Source organism: Helianthus annuus, chromosome 14 (genome assembly GCF_002127325.2).
Source record: "Helianthus annuus cultivar XRQ/B chromosome 14, HanXRQr2.0-SUNRISE, whole genome shotgun sequence".
NCBI lineage: Eukaryota > Viridiplantae > Streptophyta > Magnoliopsida > Asterales > Asteraceae > Helianthus > Helianthus annuus.
Genome location: NC_035446.2, coordinates 135,151,426 through 135,164,178, shown reverse-complemented (window position 1 = coordinate 135,164,178; position 12,753 = coordinate 135,151,426). Strand labels below are relative to the sequence as shown.

Below are 12,753 nucleotides of genomic sequence, written 5' to 3'. Positions count from 1 at the left end.
AGGTGATGATTTGATTATGGTTGTTCTATAACCTAAATTTTGTGTTACGATTATGGTTTATATGTATAAATAATTAAAATAATCCTATCTCGTCATCATCAATAAAACATAAGATTTATACTTTTGTTTATTACAAATAATATATTGTATTTCAGAATTCAGAATCGTCATTACAAATGCCTGGATTTGTTTAAAAGTAAAATATATCAAACATTCACACCACAAATTCTTTCTTTCTTTTATGATGGAGAATGGTGAGGTTTAACGAAGCTTCTCTTGGTTGCCGAAAGACTTTTATGTTGAAAGTTGAAAAAAATCGAGTATAAAAAGAAATAAAAGTAATAAATATCATAAGACAGCGTGCTTCGTGAGATAATCTTGAAGAATATCGAATTCAAATTTTATATTGAAATGGAACTAATTCTTGGAGTCTAAACAAATAAAAGTTAGAGTTAAGTCTATTTAGTTTAATTGAGTTCAAGCTTGATTTTGACCTTAGAAAACTTTCAATGTTCGGGCTTGATTCGTTTACTATTTGTTATTTATTTATTTATTTTATTTATATTCATCTATAGGGGAAGGATCATTTGAGAAGACTATTCTTTCAAGAACAAAATAGAATTGATCTTAGTCATCCATTTATTTGATCTATGGCTGTGAATGATGATGGCATTTATGTGAATATTGTAATCTTTTTGGTCAAGTATCTTAATTAAAAGGGTATATTAGACAATTTGTGTAGTATCAATTATTTAAGACTTCACAGTTACAAAATTCAACACAACCAAGCACCGTGATTTACTCCCTTCAATGAACTCGCCGGCATAAACATAATCATGATTTCTCCCGAAAATGTCAAAGACGATGCTACACTGGTTCTGTCGAAACTCTATACTGTCACGATCGGCGACGATACATCCAATCTCTTCAAACTCCACAGTATGTGTAGGTATTCAAGATTCATTGCTGAAGAGGCTCGTTTCGGCGATCGAGTGTGTAGGGACCTGAATTTTCTGCAGTAAATTGATGTACCCAAGAGAGGGCTTTTTTGATGATTAAAAGGTGTAGTGTGTTTCCTGTATATAAGTATGCTCCTCAAAATATCCCACGCGGGATTTTGCAGTGAAATTAAAAGGATTGATTTGGGGGAATCAAGCATAAAATACTTTTATATTTGGGCAATATGAATTTCCCCTATTTTTTGCTACCATGATTTCCTCCCCACACAATCACGGTGGAATCAAAACCCCTAATGGTAGAGGATTTTGGTTTGTGGTTGAAGAGCTGTATATAAACCCACGCGACTACCAAGATGACACACACCACTACCAATCATTATTTATCAAACCTGTGTGTGTAGCTGTTGACGGATTCGTTGTGTAGGTTGGTACATATATATGAACATTCATTGTGTATTAATTGCATCCTGTTCATTTTTATTTTGTATGTACATGTATTCTCCTGTAATGTTGATTAGTTTCCAGAATACGCGTTTAGGTTTAGGTTCAATTTTGTGTTGGTTCGACATATTGAGGGTGAAAAATGTTTTCCTAAAATTTGGTTTATTTTTGCCCTAATGTTAGGTTCCACTTCTGGAGTGTGAAATATGTATGAAAGTAAGTTTTTTATTTTTATATGTATATAGATTTCATAGTTACTCATGTTGCAATGTTTGTTTGTTATATAATGTGTGGTTAATATTTACAGTTCGGAAAAGCCCAAGGATTGGAAACATCAAATCTGCCAGTGTGAACGTGGACAAGGCATCAAAAAAAATTGGTATTGCATCTGTGTCAGAAACTGGCATGTACATATGTTTACGGATTCATATTTGTTGTTTGTGTGATCATATATTAGTAGTTGATGTGATTATTGTGTAGGGAGGTGGGGGGGGGGGGTATAAGGTTTATCATTTTCTGGAATTCACTCGGATTGTATGTTTTGTAACTGTATATATTAGGTGTGTACGTAATCACTTCTAAAAATCAATCAGACTATATGGAGTAACTGTATATGATGTAGGAAAACGTTTTGGTTTTTAAGAGATGCTTGATCATGTGTTTGTTTGTTTTCAATACTGTGTAGGTGTTTATTTTTTGTGTGCACGAGGTTACTATATTTTATTCTCAGTTTGGTAAAGGGAAGGTGGTAAAAGAGGGGCATTTATTGTTTGATTCTGAGTAATAGAAAGTTTTAGTATATGTTTATAATGTAGGACAGTGGGTGTAGGCAAAAAATATGTTTTGTGTATGGTTTGTTTAATGTGTTATGTTTAAATCAACCAACAATATGCCAGGGTGTAATAAAAATATGTTTTATCTGTATGGGTTTTGTGTGTCGAATGGTGTAATGTTAATGGTGGTATACATGGTCTGTTTGCGGGGCATTTTATACTTTGCGCACGTTGTTACAATATGACAGTGGATGTTCATGAAGCCGGTATGTTAGGAAAGAGGCACCACTCGGGAAATCTGATTAATGGTAATAGGCCTTCAAAAGGTATGACTTCCTGATCATGCATTTAGTCTGTTTCGAGTATACGTGTTAAACATTTGTTTATATTTTATGCGGACCGTTTTTTAAATTGATGTAGGTGTCCTTCAGAAGGCTGCACCTGCGTCAGACGGTATGGTGGAAGATGATGATTTTGTTGAAACCGTCCCCAAGATGTTAGTACCAAAACATGAAAAGCCAAAGTTAATAGACAGGAAGAAAAAGGGTGAAATAAATATTGGTGGAGAGTACCCTCATAAGATACGGACGAGATCATCACCTAAGTCGCTTTATGAAGCTCTTCAAAAGTTGTCTACGGAGCAAAAAGATTGTGTAAGACATATGGGGTTTGGGAAGATGTTGTCGTTTACCGTTGACGGTATACCTGGACAGCTGGGACACTACGTCGTGGACAATTTGGATACAAATAGGATGTGTATTAAATTGGAGAGGGGGTCGATTGATATTACCAAAGAGGCGATACATCAGTTAGTTGGTGTTCCCAATGGTGGGGTGTGGATGAATAATATTGATGATAAGAGAGCTGATAAAGCAATGAGCAAACTATGGAGAGCTCACTATCCGAGGGATGAGGTGAGCCCCGGTGATATTGCTAAGCGACTAGAAACACACAAAGTTGCTGATTGGATGTTTAGGGTTGATTTTCTGCAGCTGTTCTCAAGCATAATGATTAACTGCCAGAAAAACGGGAAATGCAAGATGTGCCTCCTCCCCTACTTCACGGAGGAAAGAGATATTAGTGAACTAGATTGGTGTTCTCTTATATACAAGACAATAGCTGAGTGTAAGGACGATTGGGTACGGGACGATCGAAAAAGTTATTTCGCTGGTCCTCTTACAATTCTGACGGTAACTGTTTTTTTTTCATATCTGTTTTTTTTTATTTTTTGTCTTGCTTAAAAGTTAAATGGAACCTAAACAGGATTTTTTTCATTTTTTTTGTCATGAATCTCATCCCAGCTGTTATATGTTGATTGCACAAATTGTTCTGGGTTGCCGCTTGAAAGACGAAAGATTGCATTGGCTGATTGGGATATGAATAAACTTAAACAAAGACAACATGCTGAAATACAGTGTGGAGGATTTGGGAGAGGAGAAACCAGGAAGATATTTGTTGAATGTGGAGCAGGCACTGCTCAAGTATCTGAAGCGAAATCAGAGGGACAGGTTACTGAAGAACATTATATTCGTATGAATCAGTTAGGCTGTAGATCAGCCCAAGTGTTGGTAAGATAATTAAGACCACATTGTTTTCTTTTGTTTTCTTTCTTTTTTTTTTTTGTATTCAAAATATGTAATGTCAGGCTAGTAAATTATATTGTGCATGGCGCAGGGGTATGTGTCAAAGTTGAATGATCTCATGTCGGCTATGTCTCGGTACAAGATGGAGTTTGAGATGGTCATAAAGGAAGCCTTAGGATCTAATCCACAAAATTCAGACATCATAAATATATCATCTAAATACGATGATTTGTTTTCTGTGAGACCCGATGGAAATAAATCCAATGAAGTTAGAAATGAGTCTATATCCAAAGGGAAGGAGCTGATGGGGGTTGATGAAGAACCATTATCACAGTTCTGGACCGACCCAACATCTTTTGACAACATTTGCAAAACTGTTGACAGTCTGGTGCAGAAACACCTCAATAGTGGAAATGGATTTTTTGATGGGACATGTGAACCTTCCTTCAGCCTTGGACTTACGCAGGGGGATGTAATGTGTGATGCTGATTTCATCACACCAACGCGTGGGCAACACCAAAGTGTGGAAAGTGAAGATGATGACCATATACCTTTGAGTGTTGTTATGGCACGGCTCAGTAAGGATGCAGCTAAACGTGAGAAATCAAAACGGATCACACGTGTAAGCAACTTACTGAGGTCGCCATATAAGAATAGGGTTGTTGATATCAACAACCCTGAGCATAAAGAAGAAGAAAAAGTGTGGGAGTATCTGTGGCGTATATCAGGAGAGCAAGGGTTTGATTCCAACCTGCTTTTACTACTTTCGTTTAATGTTTCCTTCTGAGAAATCTAGTCCTTTGAATTATTTTATGGTTTTGGTGCAGGGAGGTGATTTTCTCCACAAGGGATGGACGTGTTGGAGTCCGTGGTTTGTTTGAGAGCTTGCAGCCAAATGCGGTGGTTGAAAACAATGTCATTGATTGTTGGTCGATTGTTTTGAACCACGAGGAGGGTGCGCGAAGCCCGGATTCAGAATACAGACTCTTTATAGGATGCTCTGTTCTTGTAAGTATTAGTGATTAGTACATACGTAACCTGTTTGTCGAACATAGTGTCATCATATGGAATGGTTGTTTTAATCATGGGCCTCATGTGGGGTGGGGTTCAAACATAGCATGTTAAAAACACAGTTGGTTAGTTTCCTATATATAGAGTATGGATTTCATATTACGCACACGTACCCTATACAGAGTACGGTTTACACATTGCAAAAATGGGCCATACTTATTAACATATTGTGTGTTACCCCTGGTGGGTGGAGGGATATATCCAGGGACAGTTCACAGAAGTCGAACATTCCAACTGGGTCCAGAGGATGCTGGTACATTCCCTGAAGTTAGCCCACGCGGTGGTGTAGGTTTGCTACCTGGTGACGTAGGCTCGTTACCTAGATGTGTAGGGACACATTCACTGCACATACCCCAGACAAATATGTATAAATTTTGTAATATGAAGTCAAATCACTGCTGATAGTTTTGAGGTTGTGCACAACTAGTCTAGTGACGTCTTGTGTAAGTTTTGAGCCAACACACGATCCAATGTAGTAGTGTGTTTTGTTATGATCCAGCAAAGTATTGATTTTGCGAACACCCTGCATTGTTACCCGTTGTGTGTAGGGACCTAACCAGGTACGGATCGCCGAAATCGCACGTTCCAACTGTACAAACATAGAACATTAAAAAGCGTTATCCTCATAAATATAAATAGTAAATGCATCGAACGCGCAAAAATTAATTTGTATATAAACATGTATAATTTATTGATTGACCAATCACTCCTATTATTTTTGTTTTGGTTTTTTTTTTCTTGCAGCTAAGTGAACTTGGGGTGGGATTCAGTAGAATTGAAGATAATAGAGCTGTTGCTAAGATAAAACGAAGTATCTTCCTAACTGTGAATGGAGACAAATCACTAATGAACCTAGCTACCTATGACTTAGTTTTCTTCCCGATCCAGTTGGCGATGCATTATTTCCTGGTTTGTTTTGATCTGAAGAATCCTACAATTTTCGTTGTTGACAGCATTGATATGAAAACCAAAAAAAGATTAAAAAAGGCTGAGAGGGAACTAGATGAGAAGCATGTGCAGGACATGAATGAGAAAGTTTTGAAAGTGGTTAGTCAAAAAAGATTAGCATCAATGATATACATGTGTTCTGTGTTATGATGTTGCGAAAAATATGATAAGATGACGTTTTTTTTGGGTTTTTGTTTTAATTATTTTTTTTTTGTGTTGGCAGAGACATCATTTTGCGAATTATCTACAATCGGTGGGACATGTGAAGACAAGTGTCATTAGAGCCCAGACACCCAAATGGGTGAAATTAAGGTGGGCAACATACGGCAACTATGTAGAGTCCGGTATCTACATGATGCGGCATATGGAGACCTACATGGTCAAGAGAGAAAGAAATTTCGAATGTGGCTTCGCTTTGGGGGGTGCTAAACAAAAGCAACAACTGCTAAGTTTGAAAAAGAAGTATGCGGCGAAGATCCTTTTGTCAGATGCTAACATTCTACGCGGTGACATTGCGAAGGTTATTGAAGAACAAGGAACCGTGAAGTAGTAGTATAATAACGGTTATAGTGTTTTTGCGTGGCATAATGACTGTTTTGGGAAACCTGATGGTTTAAACTTTTTTCTTTTTCTTTTTCTTTTTCTTTCTTTCTTTTTTTTTTTTTTGCAATGTGTTTTCGAGTTTTATTTTAGCACCTGTTGATAACTCAAGTTTGGGTTTTATGTTTGAAGTATGAAATGTTTTAATTGAATATGTTGGATGCTACCTTTAATTTTGAGTACTTTATGTATTAAATAATGCTTCATATCACGTCTATTGATTGTGTTTGAGGTGCGTTCGCATATGTATGCCTGTGTTTGTGTACAATTTGTGATGTGTTTATTTTATGTTATCTGCACCCCAAAATAAGTTTGGGGTGTCTTTCGTTGTTAATGCATGTCCGAAAGTGTGGAAAGTTAACCCGAAAGTGTGCACCCCAAAATATGTTGGGGGTACCTACACACACCCGTTTAGTGGTCCCCCCCAGTGGGATGCCTACACAACCCCACCCAATGTCCCTACACACACCAAGGATTGCAAATCGAGACATCCCTGCTCAACAGTCGGGTCCTCTACTCATTGATAACCCTATATGGTTACCCGAAAATGACCGCACACGATTCAGAACTGCACACTGTATATATAAATCAATCAAGACGTATGTATGTACAACCCATTTAAACCCATTTTGTAGCCAACTAGTGATAGGACCCTACACATCCCCTTGAGTTATCCCGACACACAAGGTGACAATATGTATGTACATCAAAAAAGAACCCACAGATTAGTTTAGAGATTACAAACGCATTAGGTGCCCAAATTAAAACAAACGCACGACTTAAGCGTGCAGACACACCAGGACCCAAGAAATACAAACGCACGACTTAAGCGTGCAGACGCATTAGGGGCCCATGCAGCATTCGCACGCCCGATGCATGTGAGTTTAGAGTTTAAAATTGAGACTTGTATAATTGAGGTTATAGTCATCAAAATGGTAATCGTGTACGGGGTTCGTATACAAGGCATTTTTTAAGGTTTAAAATAGGTGATAGCATACATGAACCCATGAGTTAGCAATGGTTTACAAGTGATGAAAGTGAGTAGACAGAGTTCTTATATGTGAAATTAATGATGAAAAGTCTGACTATTTAGGTGGACAAACATCTTTTGTCCACCAATGGCGATTTCCTTTTTTTTTAACTATGTAAACATATTCAATGTATTGGGAATATACAAAGTATCACTAAGTGTAGGACCCTCCCAACCTCGCCTGATATACGTGCACACTAAGTGTTGAGTGTAGGTCCATAACAGAGTTGGAAAAAAAATTGTTCAGTCATGTCGGCAAGACAAGTATCCAGATGTCCGTAATCGTAAACAACCAATTTGCTCCTCGTGACTTGTCCACACTGTAGGCACCATTCTATCAGGCCCACATGAAAATTAAACAGTCAATCCGCCCTTGTGCTTCATAAGTGAAATATAAATGTGGGTCAAAATAAGTGAAGAAAACCATGTATCAAAATGTTCCAGATTTCTTTATTTCAAAATAAAAAGTACGATACTGAAGGGACATGCAAAAAAAAAAAAAAAAAAAAAGCTGACATGACAACACAACGAAAATAAAGAAACTAGAGGATGGGTCAAGCATCGTCCTGCGCCCCCTTGCCTTTTGAATTGGAAGACTTTTTCGCTTTCTTTTTACCCTTTGGATCCTTGGCTTTGCAGTTGCGAGAGTCGTGTGTTGTATAGGTAAAGCACGTGCGACATAACCTTTTTGGCTTTTGGCTTCGTTCCACCGCTTTTTCCCCCGGTCCAATCAAACGGCGACTAGTACCACAACCTTTGTTCCGTATTCCCTTAGGGGCTGTGGCTGTAACGGACTCTGGTTCAGAGTAACCGGTCAAGTCTGATATGACTACAGCCTTACTATTGTACGCAGGCTTCTCTGGAATTGCTTGGTATATTTTTTCCTTTAGCATCCTCATGTCCTCCACAAAATCAATCAGATTCTCGAGGTCGCCACGGACCCGGTCAGCACATTCATTGAATAAAGTTGTTGCCTCCTGTCTTTTGATTGTTTTTTCGTCTCTACCACCTAAGTACCTAGCATCAATACTGAAGATTTTAGGTGGTAGTACATCATGCCTCCAGCGCGATGCAACATACTGGTCTGGGATGACATCAATATTCATGTTCCTAAAGACACAAAAAATGTGCCTACACAGGTACCCAATGCGTGTGAACCCCCTACATGAACATTCGATGGTACCATCGTTCAGAGTGAAAGTAACCTGCACATTAAATCACGTGTGAACATGCATAGTTGAAGGAATGTTTAGTACAATGAATAAGAATTGGGGGAATATGAACATAACCTTAAACTCCCCAACTAACCCCTTGCTTTTGTCATGATGATTAACAAAGCTAATCCTACAACCATCAACTGTTTCTACGCGATCAAGACCACACGAATATAACCCTTTATGGATTTCCTTTTGAACTTCTTTGAAAAGGTTGTGCGTGTATATATATGAAGCATGACGTTCAATTGGTAGGCTTGTCAACATTTTTGGTGACGTTGTCGTAGTTTCGTATTGGAGACGACGGTGTTCGAAGCGTTGAGCATTCAGTGTGTTTTCATAACATAGCATAAACTGGACAAGTGTGTTGCCTGATGAGGAATATACTTTGAATAATGAATTTGAGCTCTCGCATCTCGATGTTGTTTTCATCAGACAACACATTGGTAAATCTCTGAAATAAGCCGGCACCCATTGATCCCTTATTTCGAACATGTCATTCAGCCAATTGTTGTCACCTAAATCGAACTCGTCCATTAGGTCTTTCCATCTCGACTCGAACGTGGAAGGTTTTATGAACACGTTCCATACAAGTTTGTGAATACGCGACCGAAGGTCGGTGTTCTCCAACTTGTCACCACAAACCTAGCGACAATAGGGTGTAAAAATATGAAAGTAAGAAATATATTTTGAAGGTCTAAAAAGACACAACAACCTGATGTAGGAAAAAAAAATTAAAATTACTAAGTTATATTGTTTGGAGAATATGTGGTCAAGTAGTGTGGCACAAGGGATAGGGAGATGCGGTGTGTGGAGGTGATGGTGTATTGAAAACTATTTATGACCCCCCCAACCCCATTCCCTGTGTATGCGGAAAAAAAACTCCTGGGATGGAATCGAATCATCAGTACATACATACCTTTGCTGGTAGTTTCTTTGTGACATGCCACATGCAAAGACGGTGTGTTGATTCTGTAAAAACAGAGGAAACCGCTTGTTTCATGGCCGCATCCTGATCCGTTAACACTAACCGTGGATGCTTGACGTGGGCCTTAAGGAATGAATCCAGTAACCACGTGAACGACTCAATTGTTTCGTTGTAAAGCAACCCAGCCCCAAACGTAACACATTTTTGGTGGTTGTCGACACCAGTGAACGGAACAAATATCATGTTATATCTGAACAACACATTGTGTTAGTATACCAAGAATTTTGTGTGTAAATCGTATGCAACCTACTGTAGCCAATCATATTTTGGCGTGTAAAACCAAATACATGTTATTTAAAAAATAATAAAGTGGTAAACTTACTTGTTTGTATCGTACGTAGCATCAAAAGCAACCACATCACCAAACGCATTGTAGTTACACTTGCATATATCATCCACCCAAAAAAGTGATCTTAGCTCACCATTCACTACGGTGTGATTGAAATAAAAGTTCTCCAAGTGAAGCATGTTACCATTCAGCTTATCGATGACCATTTGCGCATCTCTTTCACCGATAAACTCCCTAATATCTCGAGCAAAGTTCTTGTGGTCAGTTTTTGTACCTCTTACCAAGTGTTCGCCACCCTTTAAAGAGGCTTGCATCCGGTGCGATACAGTTGCACCAAACCCAGATGTTTGAGCTTTGTGAATAAACTCCTGCTCCGTAAACGTTAATTGTCTTCTCCCTCTTGTTAAATCCATGTTGTCCACATCAACAAGACCATGGTTATGGGGCTCAATGAACTTATAAATACTATACCCCTCAGTACCTTTAACTGGTTTAAGTTTTATGCATGCCTGGCAATCAGTGACCTTAAAACTGCTATTACGTTGCTTGGATGATGCTGGTGTTACATCCATGGAGTCACCAGTATTAGAGTTCGGATTACCGAATCTGCTGCATACAATGTACCTGTGTGTTATGACACCCTTATAACGTGCAACAGTTGATAACCTGATGTCAAAGCCAGCCCTTTGTGCATAATCTTGGTACAAGGTAACAGCGTCTTCCCATCTCCCAAACACCATTCCGGTAGCAGGTTTCAAAGGTGTAGGAACATTAGGAATCCAATACTTGGTCCCACGTGGTGAGTGATAGAAGTTGGGGGTCACAGCCTCATCTAAAAAAAGGTAAGAAAACATAGGGATTACATAATTTGTAAGAACACAAAATGTTAACAAAAACATATTATTGAACAACTTTACCATTTTGGTCCGTAATAGGTTGAACACTTGACTCTCCATTCACTGTCACCAACCAATATCATGAATGAATGCTAATAGTATAAGACATTATGGTAAATATAAACTAAAAACACGCACAACCTCATACCAAAATAAATGATTAGACTACATGCTTGGTTTTAAAAAAAATAGACAAAAATGACCACCTACACCGTTTTTTTGTTACTACATGCTTGGTTTGTTCATGAATATAACACTAAAAAATAATGATAGCCAAACCTTCGGTAATGTTAGCAGCTTGAACACTAGGCCCTTCATTGGCAGACATCTTGTAAATCAGGTTTTTAGTACTAAAACACTCTGTGCTTCTTCTCAAAGTGTGTTATATCAAAAAGGCAGACAAACCACGTATATATATATATATACAAATCATAGATATCCCTACACTTAAACATATCTTCAGTTTCGTATAAAATAAAATCTGAGATAATTTACATAATCAAAACACATAAAATCAAATATCTCCTAAAAAAAACTGGGATTATTAATATATTGAATGATTAAAACGATATTATACTGTGCGAACAAACCAAGTAGAAAAAAATAGTTACCTTTCACCAAAATCGTTGCTGAATCATTTACGAAAACAACTTATATCACAACATTCGCAAAAAGAAATCCGTCATTGATGAATAATCGATATTTGGGGATCCATTTTTTGTTTGAATCTGCAATGTTTATATCACTGGAATTGAAACGGATGATCCCCAAATCCATAGTTGAATGATAAATCTCCATATGCATAATCAAAGGATTGTAAAGATATTACGGGATTTGTAATTTCAAATGCCATCTTTTTCTATTTTCTTTTCACGATAAAAAATAAAATGAATAAGCAAGTTTAATTAATTTGTATAGCAAAATCATAGGATGTGATAACATTGAATGTTTAGTTAAAATTACCTGGATACCCTTCTCAAATAAAGAAATCCTATTGGTTGGAATTATTCTCATTCTTCTCAACTTATTTTTTCTTCTCAAAAGAACCTCCCACTTCATCTATATTCACATATAGTTACTTTTTACAGTAATTCTTAACATATATTTTTTATATTAATCAAAAGGTATTATTATTATTATTATATACACACACTAGCAGGTGCTCGCGTAATACGGCTGAAAATACAGACACCGTTAATCACGACATTTTTTTAAATTAAAAAAAAATCACATACCATACACCATTTATCACATAACATTTTTTTAAATTAAAAAAAAATATCACATTACTATACTAAAAAGTAAAGAAAATAAAATGTTCGTTTTACGGCGTACTTAAAAAAACTAGAAGTAAAGAAAATAAAATGTTTGTACGGTGTACTTACAAAAATCATGTATGGAAAAGTTAGGCGATTTCAAAATCCTGTGAGAACTTTTTACAATATGTTTTAAATGGTTACATAAAAGTTGTAATTTTTAAAGTTTTAAAATTATGTAAAATTGGCTTGTTGTCTTTCTTATAACCCTAAACTCTAAACCGATTTGATTTGGTATTTTAGCAAGCCGGTCTCAAATAGCTACTGAAAGTTTCTAATCGTTTACGCCTCTAATTGAGGTTCCTTTAGGAACTTTATATTAATATATGGTAGGGGTGTGCAAAAAATCGAATTAACCGAACCATAACCGAATTAACCGAAAAAACCGAACCAAATAAAAAACCGGTGGGTTAATGTTTTTGACTAAAGATTTTTAGTACCTATGGGTTTTTCATATCATTTTGTGGTTTTGGTTAAATGTTAATTTGAATTTATGGAATGTATCATGTCACTTTCGAATATTCGATAATAATAACTGGTATTAATATTATAGATTATATATACTTTTTTAATACTATGTAATATACTGATATATACAAATATGCAATAACAATTTATTCAGTGTTAAAAAAAATTAAGCTATTT

The 12,753-nt window shown here is 36.8% G+C and overlaps 2 protein-coding genes across 4 annotated transcripts; one reads left to right on the top strand and one right to left on the bottom strand.

The window, feature by feature from the left end:
• Positions 1-765: 765 nt before the first annotated feature.
• LOC110904005 lies at positions 766-6,592 on the top strand. Of its 2 annotated transcripts, none has more exons than XM_035983294.1 (10): positions 766-1,062; positions 1,584-1,616; positions 1,708-1,779; positions 2,422-2,499; positions 2,594-3,363; positions 3,475-3,741; positions 3,848-4,494; positions 4,584-4,764; positions 5,572-5,874; positions 5,999-6,592. In XM_035983294.1, exons 2-10 carry the CDS (start codon positions 1,607-1,609, stop codon positions 6,323-6,325), a joined length of 2,655 nt encoding a protein of 884 aa, XP_035839187.1. In that variant the 5' UTR covers positions 766-1,062; positions 1,584-1,606; the 3' UTR covers positions 6,326-6,592. The 2 variants fall into 2 exon arrangements, with proteins under 2 accessions (XP_035839187.1, XP_022005503.1); XM_022149811.2 differs by having other exon boundaries at positions 766-1,383.
• Positions 6,593-7,815: 1,223 nt separating this feature from the next.
• LOC110904003 (protein FAR1-RELATED SEQUENCE 5) lies at positions 7,816-11,682 on the bottom strand. Of its 2 annotated transcripts, none has more exons than XM_022149810.2 (6): positions 11,404-11,682; positions 10,814-10,855; positions 9,930-10,728; positions 9,539-9,797; positions 8,695-9,264; positions 7,816-8,610 (listed from the first exon to the last, which is right to left on the bottom strand). In XM_022149810.2, exons 3-6 carry the CDS (start codon positions 10,634-10,636, stop codon positions 7,960-7,962), a joined length of 2,187 nt encoding a protein of 728 aa, XP_022005502.1. In that variant the 5' UTR covers positions 10,637-10,728; positions 10,814-10,855; positions 11,404-11,682; the 3' UTR covers positions 7,816-7,959. The 2 variants fall into 2 exon arrangements, with proteins under 2 accessions (XP_022005502.1, XP_022005501.1); XM_022149809.2 differs by lacking the exon at positions 11,404-11,682 and adding an exon at positions 11,072-11,242.
• Between the last annotated feature and the right edge of the window lie 1,071 nt (positions 11,683-12,753).